The sequence below is a fragment of the Aptenodytes forsteri genome, unplaced genomic scaffold (genome assembly GCF_000699145.1).
Source record: "Aptenodytes forsteri isolate BGI_AS27 unplaced genomic scaffold, ASM69914v1 Scaffold153, whole genome shotgun sequence".
Lineage (NCBI taxonomy): Eukaryota > Metazoa > Chordata > Aves > Sphenisciformes > Spheniscidae > Aptenodytes > Aptenodytes forsteri.
Window position 1 is genome coordinate 1,882,675 of NW_008796178.1, and position 15,786 is coordinate 1,898,460.

At 38.3% G+C, this 15,786-nt stretch overlaps 1 protein-coding gene across 2 annotated transcripts in view; it reads right to left on the reverse strand.

The window, feature by feature from the left end:
• Positions 1-1,531: 1,531 nt before the first annotated feature.
• The window catches only part of PITPNC1 (phosphatidylinositol transfer protein, cytoplasmic 1), a 90,434-nt gene continuing 76,179 nt past the window's right edge, over positions 1,532-15,786 (reverse strand). The window contains exons 7-10 of one of the 2 annotated variants that reach the window (XM_009287708.2): positions 13,332-13,487; positions 12,516-12,579; positions 8,917-9,035; positions 5,507-5,934 (exon numbers count right to left, since the gene is read on the reverse strand). In XM_009287708.2, the coding sequence (XP_009285983.1) occupies positions 5,929-5,934; positions 8,917-9,035; positions 12,516-12,579; positions 13,332-13,487 (345 nt within the window). In that variant the 3' untranslated portion in view covers positions 5,507-5,928. Of the gene's footprint in view, positions 5,935-8,916; positions 9,036-12,515; positions 12,580-13,331; positions 13,488-15,786 lie in introns of both variants that reach the window. The other variant, XM_009287707.2, reaches the window with a different exon arrangement.

The window sequence follows — 15,786 nt, forward strand, 5'->3', positions numbered from 1 at the left end:
CCGCCGAGTCGGGACTGCCAGTCCTGCCTCTTCCCCTGGGGGTGTAGGGAGGCTTTGCCAGCTGGCATTTGCAAAGTACATAAAAACACCCCGCGCTCTGCCTATTTTAAATACCGCGAAATCAGGGAAGAGCCATTCATTTTTCAGAGCGCCGTTACAAAGCAGAGAATCAACGGCATTCAGGATTTCCTTTATTCAGTCGTTCCCGATGTATTTCGTGCATGGTATCAATCAGGTCGTTTCCACGGCCATTCATGCAGTCGGTCCTACCAGGGTTTCATCGTGGCGAAGAGGTGTCATTTGTATGCAGATTAGCACGAGGAGATGAGATAAAAGGCTTCCGTAGTTTTGCATCTGCACAGTAAAACTGTGGTTTTAAGACTACTTTAAATGTATTTCTGCCCTCTGAGATGTCTCATTCTTGTAAAGAATGAAGGGGTGGAATTTTTTTCCTCCGCAAGAGCGCAACCCAGCTCCACCAATTTTAATAGCGGTAGGATCAGGTCCAGGTTTTTAACCAATCTGTAATGTATTTTCATGCATTAGTGTTTTGTTTGTGTGCAAATTTTAATGAAGCCCTAGCAATACCAGCCCAGACTGTAAAAAAACATCAAGTCAAACCAAACCGACAACAAAACAGGTCAGGCCCAATCATTAGATGTGTTACTGTGCTAGCTGTTGACCACTGTTGGGGAACACGTGTTGCCAGCACTGTAATTTCGGGGGTCTCGCTGCTGCTTGCTGGAGAATCCAGCCGTAATGTCGCCTCATAGAGGACAGTCACAACCTGACTTCGGCGACAAAGACTCGGCCAGAGTCCTGGCTGGCTGCAGGGCACGGCCCCAGCACGCTTACCCCAACAGGGTCTTCCTGCGCTGAAGCCACCCAGAAGTCATCACCGCAGACCCGAAGCCACGCAGGGCTGCGTGGTTTCTGTCTCTTTTGTACCATGTGATTTCTACCTTAAATATTTTCTAAGCCTACGTTTGTTCCTTGCGTCCTGTCCTACGCTGTTGTGGAGCATTTCTATACTGAATAGGCGACTACCATTTTTCTGGTTCAGAGAAAGCTTTATTTCTATGGAGTAAGCCTCTACTTAAAAGCTTAAAGAATCCTCGTGCACGTGAAATTTCTGTTGACTGAAATGAAATGACTTGTAGCCAAGCGATGGAGGACTCTTATCTTCCGAGAGGTTTTGAGTGGCCTCTTTTCCAGTATTTACTACAACACTGGGCTGCCAAACCCTGCATAGAGAATTAGATTCCCTACTGAAAAACTTCCCTGTCAACCAAATGGTCATTTACAAATGAATGGGCTGACACCAGACTGACGGGCACCTGCCCTGATAAAATCTTTGAAAAGCTGAGGCAGAACAAAACCTAGTAGATGTTGTAAGTGGTTTAAATTTTCCTTACAAAGCCAATTCTTTGTGGTTTTTAATTTTGAGGAAGTGACTTGCAGAGCTGGGGGCAGAAATGTTAATGGATATGTTCCTTGCTAGAGGAGACCTAGTAAAAGAAAATAGCCACAATTGTAAAGAATAATTGTTGGTAGTTTATTTACAACAAAATGCAAGGAAAAATACAATATTAAAAGTAATAAATAACTTGGAAAAATCAGAAACTAAGTGATATGAATGAGAAATATGACAATCAAATTCCTCTGCTGAACTTTGCATTATTTAACATGCAGAGCATTTCAAAACTTGGTCCTTCTTTGATGGTAGTGATGTATTGCCTAATGTAGCCATGATTGCTCTAAATAAAAAAAATGAATTACTGGACATTCAGAGTCACGTGGAATTATCACAGAAATGAAATAAAACAATGAAACCTGTTTTAGTGACACCACAAAACTACAGGAGATTGTAATTCAATGACCATGCTGTTCATTTAAAGCAAAACATTGTTAGACTTAGCAATTTTAACTTACACATATTAAACCAAGTCCAAACAATGAAAACAGAAAAGCTCCTATTGACAAGATCATGAATTCTCTCTTACTGCACTCACTAATTCATAAAAAGCATATACATTTGGCTTATTTCAAATGATAGCACATTGTTTTGAAGTTATAGTGCAGCAAGCTTCAAAGCAGTTTTAACAAAATGTAGCGGTCTTGTTACAAACTAAAATTCAAGGAACAAATACAAAATCTCTACAGCAGCAATTAATGCAAATTGGCTACTAGATGTCACAAAATCAAAAAGCCAAAGAATAATGTCAAATAGTTTCTTTCCATAAGATTTATCCAGTCATTTACCGAATTAACCATTACATTCATAAGAAATCCCATGAAGTATGTGTTTCAGGAATGTGCTGCTCCGCATAGTCTTTATGGACACCTCCCCTTTTTAATTGATTAGGAGATCTACCCTTCTAAAGACTGCAGTGAATTGCCAGTTATTTTGTAACGATTGTTCTATATGAAATACATAGAAGTATGAGCAAAGCTGGGAGGAGGTTTTAATAGAAACCCAAACAAACTAATCACGTTATTTGCTCTGAACTGTATTCTCCTTGATGAAAAATTCCTTGTCAAGTCCCAGCAGAGCTGTATCATGTAATTCTTCAGTCACTGTGGCAGAGAATAGGAACGCGGCTATTGTGCCTGTTCAGCTTTGCTGTGTAGCACCATGCTCTAAAGATGTACTCACTAAATAATCACATCGTTTATTTTTGCAAAAGAAGTGATGAACACCTGCAAAACGCTCTCTCTTTTTCTCCTAATAAACGTTTGAAAATACAACAGAAAGCACTGTGAAAAAATCAGTAATGAAAACAACCCCTTTGCCTCAAGATGTTCTACTGAAGTATTCAGACCTTCCTTTTCATTTAATCTTGTGTGGTTTTTTGTGTTTGCTGGGAATATTCTAGAAAAAGTTATCCTACCCGAAAAAACAAACAAACAAACCCCAACCAGACAGAAAAAGGCAAAGCAGAACACAGCAGAGGGTACTTACATAGGCAACAAAAAGCCTGGGGTATTTCTTATCCAAAGCAATGAAACATTACAGATCTCTTTATTTGCCTTCATTAGGAAGCAACGTGGAGGCAATGTGGCTGATCGTGATCCTTGTTGTGGCCAACGGTGAATTCAGGCTGTTTGGTCAATAAATCTGGTAATCGTCGAGAACAGCACTGCTCGGTGGAAGGGCTACGGCAGCAGCACGTGCAGACGGAGACACAGCATTAAGCAGTCTGCCATTCTTTCCATGACACGACCAGTGTCTTTCTCCTACATCTCTGTCATGCAGCTATTAAGATGTGTCCTATTCAGGTATGTCAATAATTTTCATACATGCCTCATCCCCAAACTTACTTAATATGATAATCAGTGTATCCACATGGGATTGGAAATCAGTCAGTTAAATATGAGTAAAGGTATGACTGCTTTGGTCTAATAATCTGTGTCAAACCCAGATGCCAAAACGTATATAAGTAATATGTAAGCACAAGGACATTATGACTAGAGCTGAGCAAATTCTTCTTTGACAAAGAAAAAATTAATTGAAAAATAGATTTTCAGGTGGAGCAGACCTAAACCATTTCTATATAGGTCAAATTCAGGAAATGAAAAAAACAACCAAACAATGCTTTATGTTTTCAAGGGTTTCCCTTCTCTGCCAATGTTCCAATCTTGCTTCTAAATAAGTAATAATAAAAAGATTAGACCAGTTATAATCATGAATACTTAATCTGCACACTTTTTAAGCTGAAATCATAAACTAATGTAGGAAAGTTTTGTTTGCATCATTACAGTGGCTTCTTTTTAAACAAAAAAATCATCACCCATTAGTATACTGATCACACAGAATTACTAGCTCTGAGAAGAAAAGCAAAGCAAAACATGGACAGTAAGTGGGAGAGTGCATGAAGGCAGACCACAGCTAACCTACAAAGAGCTCCCAGATTTTGCTAGCTACAGAATTTTAACTATCAAACAAATATACACTTGTTTTCAGCGCAGGTTGGCAGTGGAATTACCTCTCCTGCCACTAAAACTACCCTATAAATATCACACATTCAACATCGCTTCTGCTGGATCTAGAGCCATTGAGAAGGTCAGTGCATTTAAGCCAGTCAAATCACAGCATTGTGCTGAGAAGATGGCACAAACGTTCCATCCAGGTAAAAGGCCATCCCCAAACTGATTGTTCAACATTCAATGACAGTTCAGCTCTGGAGGACCCTCTTTTTTTTTTATCCACATACCATGTCACCAGTGGTACAAAATATCACCCCCTTTGATCATATGATTCAGGTAATAGCTATCATTCACTGGGAATTGAACAGCGTCTGCTACAGCTACCGACAGAGACAGACACTGACAGCATTCATTAAATAGCAGTTTGTATGAAAGAGAACAAAGTACCCCAAATGGGGGTCAGTGGGGAAAGTTTCTCACTGCACTTACATTTTGAAAAGGAAGGAAGAGACCACTTCTGCCATTTATTTTTCTCCTCCTTCCACAATCTACATTTCCCTACCAGGAAACATCCTTTTCTACATTTTAATTCCTGAGATTGACGAGTGATTTCACATGCAGACCAGGAGGAGCACTTCTGTTTCCTTAACGTCACCCTACACAGGACTGAGCAGCCCCACGATTCATTTGCTTTTTAAAGTGACTGATTTTGTTCACCCCTTCCCTAGACGATGGTAAAGCCCGGCAGCAGCTTTCTGTTAGCAGAGATCGTGCTGTTTGGGAAAGACGCGAGGCAGGAAAGAAAAAGGAGTCTCGTATTTCCTTTCCTTTACATTCAAGGTCTTACTTACACTCTTCTTCCAGTGAGGAAAAGACAGAATTCATTGGTTTTGCTTCTCAACTGGCTCAATTTAGCTGCTTTTTTTCAATCTTACACATGGAATACCATTGATGAACACCAATACAGACTTAAGAGATCACAAAAGGACAGGGGAGAGCTATTAAAATACATTATCTACAAGAAATAGGTGGTTTCTTTTACAAATTCTGTGCAAGATAGAAATAGTTCAATGGCCTCAAAGTCAGTATAATTAATTACAATTGGGGCTTCAATACAGTGATATTTTAGGTTTGAAAAGTTTTGCGTTTGTTAGCTAGGCCCCAAATCCTGAGTCATATTAAGCAAAATGTGAATCTGAGTGATTGCTGTTGGTGTTCAAGTACAATGAGTTACAGGTCAAAGGTTGATGAATACACAGGAGAAGCCTGAGAGTAGGAAGGATTTTAAAATCGGCTATAAAAGAAGAAAATGGGAGGGTTTTTTTCCTGTTAACCCTGCATTCTAGTTGGCACTAATTTGCCTCAGAAGTCCTTGGCAGCTTTACTAAATACCTACTCCTAATTATAAATGCTATGACCTAGATGAAGATTTGTAGGTAGAATACTGCTACAGAAAGATTTATTTTCTTTTACAGGGTTCCCCTCAGACTATTTCACTGTATGTCAGTAAGATGCACCATATGGCTTGAAACACTACTTTAGGAATATATAAACGACGTTCTCTTGCATGCACTTCTCTGAAGGTTTTAAGGATCAAGTCTGAGTAAAGAAGTAATCTTTCCACACCAGTAAGATTATTTTAAGCAAAAAAACAACCAACAAACCACCATGACCTTTGTAGAAATTGAGTTACATCACTCTTGCTGTGGTAGACATGGCTTATCAGGAGGAAACATGCTGGGTTAATTTAAAGGTTTTTTTTCACTGGATCTGGAAGAGTGAGAGTTTCTGGAGCAGACTTTTTCCGAGGTCGGTCTTTGGGAACTGTTAGGAATTCAGGAGCATCTGTGGAGAGAGGAGTTGATGGAGCACTAGATGGAGCACTGCGGGTTGAAGAAGGCATGGAAATGTTAGAGATAGATATTGCAGGTGGGAAAATCCCAATCTTCTTGTTGGTAGCTTCCTGAGTTGCTCGTTCAAACTCTCGGACTTCATCCATTGTCATGTCTTCAGCAAGAAGGAAAGAAAGATAAAGGCACGTTAGAATAATTTCAAATGATCATTTCATTAACTCAGTTAACTACTTCCATCCAAATTCTAAATCAGGGAATGACTGCTTATCATGCATATCATTAAGTGATTCTCCACATGAATGCCTTCCTATTGTAATGCATTGACTGGAGTACAATAAGCAGCAAACGTTAAGAAAATGAAGTTAAATACATTAATGACATACTAATGGTTCTTCTTCTACCTGGGTCTGAAGTGAATAAAGAGTGCTACCTCTGTAATTGTTGGAAGAATCGAGCTCTTTCACAGGCAATTAAAGAATACATTTAGATACACAGTTAGCAAGTAGAATTTTTCAGAACTCCAAACAAAATAAAACTAATAGGTTGCTGGGTTTTTTTCCGATCTAAATTATGAGCATGAACAAGTAAAGGGTTGTCATCGGTTTGTTTGTCTACTGTAATTACCAAGGGATGAAAAATTCTCTCTCCCCCCATGCACAGCTTCTACTGACTTCTAGTTGCAGCTGCATGCACGTAACTGAGGCCATTTTGCTTTTCTGCTAATAAAGCCTGAAGAATTCCCTCTCACTTGATAAAGCCACAACACGCCTTCCAACTTTTCCATCCAGAATCTGTACTTAAACATTTATGGCCAACTGACAAATCCACTGCTTAATTCCCTGCAAAATAGAGGCAAAATGAGATGTGGGGTTAAAGCCACTTTGCAATGGAAAACCGGGTCCACAGAAAGCTTTAAAAGCAATGAAAGTCTTCTCACGCAGGTGACAAACGTGTCACAGTGCTGTGGAAACCCACAAGAGGGCAGAGCGATCCCAGCATAGATGTGCTCTGAGCTGAGCCTTGCGAAACTTTTTTGGTGAAATCCCAGACGAACGACATCTGCTACAAACGGGTAAGTTGAGCAAAAAAAAGCAGCAAGACTCTTCTGAAACCTGCTGCTTCATGTTCACATTGCCTGCAAGATGTCCACTGAGCCAACGGAAATAAATTTTATGTTTTTTGCTGAACGTCGTGTTAAATTTGTAAATTTGAAATATTTCATTGAACCATTTTGTAGATTCTTTGAGCTCTGAAAGCTCAAAACCCCAGAAATAAAAACACTAGCATTTTAATAAATTTAAAATTCTCACAGATTTGGGTGTCTGAGACATGGGACTGGCAATAGTGCTTACCATATGTATGACAAAATCCTATACTTCCAGTACATCGGTACTTTTTAATATTACCCAGCTGCATGCATCTGCAGCCTTGGCTGCACATGTTATGTAGAAGCAGCTTTATGTTGTATTACATCATCATATTAAATAAACAAAAGCATGCATGTTGCCAGCTGCCTTCTCTCTTCCCGGCAGACGACATTCCAGGGACCTTTTCAGCTTACACTGCTGTGCCAGTTATTAGGAGTGAGGACTAAGCTATTTTCAACTCTGAGATAAGTGGTAGAAATAAACAGATGGTCTCAGAGGAACTGTACCTACTTGTGTTGGAGATAGATCTGAACTTGTTTTGCTGATTTACATTTTGTTTCACACCCTGTAACAGTGCGCGTAGTGTTTCTGAATTCAAATGGTTTAAAAGCACCCTGACATCAAAGGGAGCCCATGCATTCATTTCAGCTATTTTCGATTGAGGACTTCTGTACAACACGAAACAAAAGTTGTCTTGGATAAATGAAAGTGGAAGAGGACAGGAAGATTTCTCAATTTGCTGGCCATTTAAGTGAAGACTGATTAAAGTCTTACTAAGTGGTATCCTCCATGACTGTCCATTTTAATTTCAGACATGAAATCCTTACTGTCCCTTCAGCTGACTTTGGCTTTTTAGCTTACACTCCCTTTAAATTCAATTCTGTTCTGATACACGCTCAAGTAAAACCAGTCTTTATCCTGAGCTAAGAAGGCTCAGACTCTTTTTTTATCATTAATGACAAATTCTATTCTGACCTCAACGGCAATTTTCCACATGGGAACTACGGATGGCAGGCTGCATTCAAAGCCAAACCCTGAAGTGTAGAGCCAAAGTCAGAAGTGATTCTCAATTTACTGCTCAGCTAAGGAGTAACCTTGATGTCAATGGAGCTGCAGCGTTACGAACACAAGAATCACCTTCCTGGTTATTGCTTAGACAACATCTTCTCAGGCTGGTGACAATTTGCACTGCATAAGAACAAAGGAAAGTCTTCAAGCCCTTCAGGCCTTGCCCCGCTCCTTACGGGAGTAAAACCATCACCGAGTTCTACAGTGCAGTTAGTAGAAATAAAGGAATAATTAACACTTCAAAAGCAAATATCACTGCATCTTTTCTCTTTGCAGATAGTAGTAATTTCTAATTTTAGGCCTCTACTCGAGGTGCCCAAATTAGGAACTTAAATACTTCATGAAGTTTCCAGAATCTGAATCAAAGAACCTACACAGAAACCTGCCCTTCTCCACAAACTGCTGTTATATACTTCCGAAAATACTTCTCACCTTGTTGGTAGCTAATCAATGACAACATTAAAATTAGTTTCAAAAGAGTGAATAATTCATTAGCTTTTTTTTTTTCCTGGTGAAGCAAACAATTTTATCAGTCCCACAGAAATTTTCCACTCCCCACGTTCCTGGCTTTTTGACTGAAGCACTCTGAACTCTTGCATTTTTTAACTATTCAACTAATAGAAAGTAAAACTGATATTTAACTTCCTCTTCATGCATCCAACTGAAATTTGAGAATTGTGTTTTCCTGGAAGACAGGGAGCTGTATATGAGCCCAACCCCACCCTTTCTTACATCAGTGGCAGTTTACAGTGCAAGCAAAAGGCAGGATTGCACTTGATGGAGAAAGATTCTGTTCCTACTGAAGCAAAACCTCCCCAAAATTCCACTGACTGGTCAGCAAGATCAGTGCATTGCTCTTCTCTGATCTGGGCAGGCGTATTAGCTGAGGATGGGCAATATGTTTTTGAAAACGGACATACTCTTGCTTTGGCATGGCTCTCTATTTCATCCACAGTAGATGAATGTTGGTTGCAAACTTTAATGTTGGTTTTTTCATGCATATTTTTCTCGTATTCTCGAACATCATCCATAGTCATATCTGTAAAAAGTTCAAAATTGTTGGCATTTTCCATTGATTCAGTACAAACTTAATTTTTTTTTTTTAGGAGAAGGTTCTAGGAACACATAGTCTTTCAGCAGAAGCCAAAAAAGGATTTAAAAAAAAGCATGGAGCAACTAGCTTTATGGAAATTGACTCATAAAGGTAGTTATATCAGCCAAGGAAGGTGTAAGAAGGTTAAGTCAAAGGGAGTCAGAGAACAGGAAGGAGTGGAAATTGTTTAGGAGTATCTGTGTAACATAAGGTAGGCAAAAAGTATTGAAGTGCAGGCCTTGACAAAGGCCAAGATCTTCTAAAAAGATTTTAGAAGATCCCTTGGAATAAAGGATAGATACAGAAGTATTATAAATATTTACTTACCTTTCCAGGAACTTTCAAAAAGATTTTATGTTATCTTTGCATAGTACATCTCATAACCAGCAAACATTCTTACTGTTAGAGCACACATCAGCTTAGATTCCAGAAACTAACAATTATACTGGTAAGTGAATTAATAGTGAATACGTTAACAGTTTTGTCGCCTCAAGCAATTTAATGAATTGTAAGAATTAGAAATATTCCACAAGTCAGGCTGATTCTACCAGCAGGATCATTTATCACTGTCTAGGCATGCCTCATGTTGTCAAACTAGTGCATAATCTGTTAGGTGCTTGCTATGTAACTCAAAACCATTATTACAGATCTTAAAAAGATTTGTCATAAACCACACTTCCAGTAAAACCAGAAAGAATCCAGTTAATTGACTTGTGACCATACTCTTCTGAGTATTCTCATGCTTTCAATAAATCTACTTGTGAGTAAGGTGTAAGTGAACATGAAGGCTGTCAGAATTTTGGTCTGTTCTTTACGACGGTTTGATAACTTCAGAGCTTCATGAAAATAGCCATCAACTTTTTACTCACAAAACTTAAATAGCATTTTACTAGCACAGTATACTTGGAAGTGTGTACCACTTTTGGTAATGTACACTGTGTCTTTGTTCTTGAGGTTATCATTTTTCTCAGGTTTACTACGTGTCACTTGGATTTGCAAATTCTTATATCACACCACTCCTTGTTATGTGATATGAGGCTCTTGCTGCAGTTTACGAGACAGCTTTTAAGGAAAGAGATCACTTTAGCTGTTATATCAGTAGCACGATGTAATACCTCATCAGTGAAAATGAAATGCAGTCTAAAATTTTGATCAAAAGGAAACATGGAATACCACTAACTCATACTCTTTTAGCCTTTTCCTTTTACTGTTATGTGGAATGAAAAACAAGCTCATAAGCCATGTCAATAACATGCTAAGGATGCATTTTGCCAAGCAGAGAACATGCTCTTTATTAGTAAATAACGCTGTGAAAATAGATTTTCTTAATAATAAAGCTAAATACAGTTTAGTAAATTTAACGACAAGACACATTCATACTTACAGTATCAGTAACAGTAATCAATCAGTAACACCCATAATGTGTTGTTTAATAATTGATTTTATTACACTGATTACTTGATTCAGTTTAGCTGACTTACATCGTCTCCAAGTCTTTCTCAAACTTCTATTTTAAAAGGTGCTAATAGACACACTGAAGGCACACAGACACTTTAAAAAGTATATTTCTGAAAAACTCTCCCCACACACATAAACACGGCAAGAGCAGTACCACAACAGCTTTACAGATCATATGTATTAAATTGAACTGGAGAACCACGCCTAAGGGCTGCAGACAGCTCAGAGTTACCTAAACTAACTTTCTGCACTTTCTTTTTTTTTTTAATAAATCTTGCTATATACTTAGCCTTTATTCACGTCTATTTTAGTAGGCCCAGATTTTTTAGGTTTTATACTTAGCCTGACAATTAAGTTCTAAAGGTACGCTATATTATTTAGTAAAAAGACTCACTGTGACAGTAAAAATCCACAAGATATCATGTATCACAATATTTTATTTGTGGAAAGAGTACTTTTGACAGGGTGCTTTCAGAGTTAAGATGGGAAAATTTGTGGTTAAATGGTTTTTTTGGGCTAAACCTATTCCGTATGTTTTACTTCATGATTACTCACTTGTTATCATTATCAATAACTCTGCTAAAGTGCAGATGACTCTTTGCTTCCCAGTAACATTTCTTTATGTCTCACTTTAAGAGATATTTTGGTTAGATTTTGGGCAAATTTGTGGGCTCAATTTTTACATGAAGTCAGGCTTCTTTATTTAAAGTAATCCAGTTCCCTGACTTTGTACAGGGAAAATAACGGATCACTACATTTCAGGTAAAAAATAGGAAAAAAAAAAAATCTCTTAAGAACTCTTTCTCACTGGATACAAAATTCTCTTACTAGTTTATGGTCATCCCAAAATAAAGGATATTTTTAGTAGATTTCAGTATTTTTATGATCATTACAGCACAAGATTTTCATGCACTATTAAATGTATACGAACATTGTGATTTCAAAAGCAAATTTTTCTGTATTTTCAAAAAATCAGCACAAGTTTATGGTTAGATTCTAGTGTAAAATTATGCAGGTTTATGAGGTCACTGGAGATGTATGTGTTTGCACCAGCTGGGCTAATTGACTGTTTTTAAGCAACGCAGAATGTTTCTGAGTTTTGATGAAAGACAGGTGTCATTCTTATCCATGAAATGCCCAAAACGGCGTTTCCCGAAGCTTAAGGAGGGTTTAAATAAACATTCTAAATAGATTCCCAAATTGCTGCCATACGTTACAGAAACGTCTTAGAAACTGTTCTACAAGTATCTATGATTATGGATACATCTTACTGAAAATGCATGTAAAAAGCACAACCCCCGTGAGCTTATTTTATAAAATATAGTTGGCTGTTTTGATATTCAGGATTACTCTGTACTATTGAAAGTGCCCATTCCTACAGCTGCTTCATGGATTCCAAACAGTTTTTGCCTGCAGCTGCTGTTGAATCAGACCCAGCAGGTTTTACCTTTATATCCATTTTTCAGAAAGGACGTTAGAGCTCCATCTTTTCTTTACTGCAGTCCCCGTTAACAGTTTAAAACTTTCCTAAAAAGCTGAAATTGTGTTGGATCAGAGGCCCTCGGAGTTTGCAGTATGGAAATGACTGCATGTTAATGCAGTCTTAATAAGCAGCTTTATTCAAACCTGCATGCAGTTCTCCATATAGATGACTCTCGGCAGGGGCGGCTCCTATCTGCCTACCATGAAGGGTGACTGGACTGATGCATGTACTCTGAGATGTATGGGATGTAAAGGCGTCCCTGTATGCTGCCTACTGGCTGCCTAAAATACAGCCGACTCTTGTTACAAAGAACCTGCTGTAAACGAGCTCCGTATGTTCCAGAGAAACTGAACATAGTTCCATCTCTTTCGTGAACAACTTATACTAGGACCTGACGGTCCGTGAAAGCAAATGGAAATCTGTTGTTAATTGTCATAAGCTTTGCATGAGCCCTTTTAAATGGGCTAAATTTGGAGAATACTTACCGTACCACTCATCAACCCAGGCAAAAGCCTGCCGGTGACCAATCAATAGTATATCTCTGACCACCTGCGAAACAAGGAAAAGGTCAAATACCTCTGCAGCAACGAAACATTTTAGAAAAGTAACAGTAGTCTTTCAACATGATTTACAGTGAAAAATGTTCTGACAGTTTTGTCTCTAGAAAGACATGCCCCAGAGAGTCGGACATACTGGCTCTGAAGGTCTTGTAGTCCAACTGCCCACTTGAAGTGGACCTGTTGCCAACACTGGACCACATCAGCATGGCTTTGACTAGCATGGGAAGCCATTTGGGATGCGTACAGAACCCATTAATCTTTGGGAAATTAAGACGTTCTGGAACTCTTCTTTTTCCGTGTTAGTTTTTTAAACATGTGGAAGGTCGATAATCTGAAAAATATTATCATTTGGCTGTTATGCCATTCATTAATTAGTTTTTTAGTAGACTGATTGGAAAACTTTCCCACTACCTGTTTCTAAGAAATTCTGCACATCACTGCTACATGTATGGGACTCACGTATACTCATAAATACTTTAGCTCATATATTCATCACAGTACTGAAAACGTTATTGATAGTTTTTCTCAACCTTAGGCCTGAGCAGCTCCAGGCTTTGTCAAGTTTATACCCAGAGATGAACTCTCTGGCTGCGCTCCAGATCTTTCAGACCTTGAGAGAGGTCTGAAAGCAGATTCAGCTGAGCTCCCTAGCTTCTACACAGCCACAGTTCCCTTCCTGTGCAGGGTAGTACTCAAGTTCTGCTTATGTGAAGGATAAGAAGCAGCTCCTGTTTCACTGACCTTGTGTACAAACTGCTCTACTCTGGTTTGAAGTCCCCAGACTTCAAATTTCACAGTCACAAGTTTGTAGGAACACATAATTGGTTGATGGGTCTCTCTCCAGCCTTCTTTTAATTGGCCTCTCCCAGTCTTCTGTGACTTGAAATATTTAGGATCCTGCAAAATGAAGAAAACATGCTGAGAAATGCAGGAGAGTAAGTCCTGTTTGTCAGTTTGCTAAAGTAAATGTTCTGATAAGACATAAAATATGAAAACATGCTAATAAACATTACGAAAAAGTAACATGAAATTGACTTAAATAAGCACTAGGACATACTAAAATCAAATCCTGTCTCTTATCCAACAGCCAGTGAATCGATGGCAGCGTATTCTTGCACATGCTTTGACAATCATATCATCTAGGACATTTCCTGCTATAGGAAAATACCTTATTGCAAGTCGTTACAATACAATGCACTCCAAGTGTTATTTATAGCCTTTAGAAAAAACAAATGTTGCTTCTTCAGAGCTTGCTTTCCCCCTACTCCCTCGGTGTGATTTACTAGTACTTTCTACCCATGCCTGTCTTCCTGAAATCATGTCCAGTTTGAGCTTTGACACATCAACACTGATGTGACACTGACAACGCCGTCTTCAATTTTAAGTGGACTCGTATATCCAGGTGGGCAGCAAAGTACGAAACTCCTCCAATTTAGCCATCTCTGGTTACAACTGAGTTACGGTATCTTTGGGCAAAACGCTGAATGACTAATTTCAACGCTGTCTCTCTTTTACTAACTGGAAAAATCAAATAAATTGGTGTTGAAATTACAACAGCAAGACCAAAAAAACAGTAAGGACATTGGTTCATCTTTAAGGTTTACTTTTATCCATACAAGATATAGTTTTATCTATCAAAGTGTTATTTTCCATATTGGTATAATTCCATCTCACTTTCTGTCCAATCCTGCTAATTACATCTTGTAAATAGAAATAATTTATGGTTAAACCTTGATTTTCAAAACTTGAAAAAAAAATGTAGTTTCAGTAAATTCATAGTGGAGCTTCTAAAATCTGTCTTCAGGAATAACCCCTCGTGCTTATCTGCGTTGCCTTTCCCGAAGCTGAGATCTGGGAAGACCTTTTAAACCCATCCTTTGTTATAAAAGCAGTTAAACATGTATTTAAGTACGTGCTTAAATTACGTGCTAAACGGAAGACAATTAGAAGAAAAACTAGCAAATTGATAAGACTACTCTGATCTTAATTTTCTTTCATTCATTGTGAGCTTATAGATCATTCAGCGTTCCTTTTTCCTAATGTTTAGTTATCTCCTGACTTGGCTTCTGATTTTATCCATAAACTGAAGCTCTGTCATTAAAGCCTCTTTACAAAGCTCTAATGAGGCGACAGTCTTCCTTCTCTGTGAAAGTCATTGCTTTTATTGCTGACGTATTCTTTTCTAAATAGAAACTTTAAGCTCGCAGTATAATAAGGTTTCAGTGTTAAATCACCATAAAAAACAATGCAGCATCATCATGTATCAGAGCAGCATACCACTGTATATCACAACCCATAGTCACATGCTGTTGCCAATCTTCTCGCTCAATAAAGCTTGATCTCAGATTGATCTAGATATTTTCTGGTTGAAAGAGTTGTTTTATAACTGATTATTGCCTGAAGCAATCAATATAAAAATACTAATAAAAAGAAAAAAATAAAAAGGGAAGAACTAAGACATAATATTCAGAGAGGGAAAAAAGGAAAATCAACAGAAAACAGTTTAACATACAAAAGGGTCTGCTGTTTCCTACACGCACATACGGTGCTAGTGCGATGGAGCCGTTGCCTTGATTAAGCACTTCAGATACGCACTTTAATAATACTGAGTGTTATACTTTATATCCCTTCGGTGATAACCAGACCTATAATGGAATAACTTCAATGCAGTCCAAAGGGATTTAATGTAATGAATTGGAGTCAGTATCAAGTGTTCAGAATTTATAAATAAAAATTAAATAATGAACAGCTACCCTGCATGACTGCTCAGTCACGCATAAAACTTGTGTCTCGTTCAAACTCAAGAACCCTCTGGATGCTGTGAAAGCAATGTTTTCCTTTGTTTTGTTTTGTTTTTGTGAAGTTGACCCAGCAGACAAGGGCGTTCATAGTGGAAATCGTTCTTAAATCAGTGGCCCACAAATAATTCACCTACTGCAATGCAATTCATCCATAACATCACTCCTAGTTGCAAATTCCTTTAACAGCGCCCAGAGACGGCACCTTTGCTTCCCTCAAGCATGTCCATTTTTCTTGAAGGACATGATGTTTAGTCACAAATTGGCTGGACAGTTTCAAGCGAAGAGCCAGGCAATGATGGACAGTATGGGCGACTTACATCTAACAGCTTTTATGGGAATTCCTGCCTTTCTGAAAACATTAACATATTGATACTATAAAACTGTGGACTGATGAA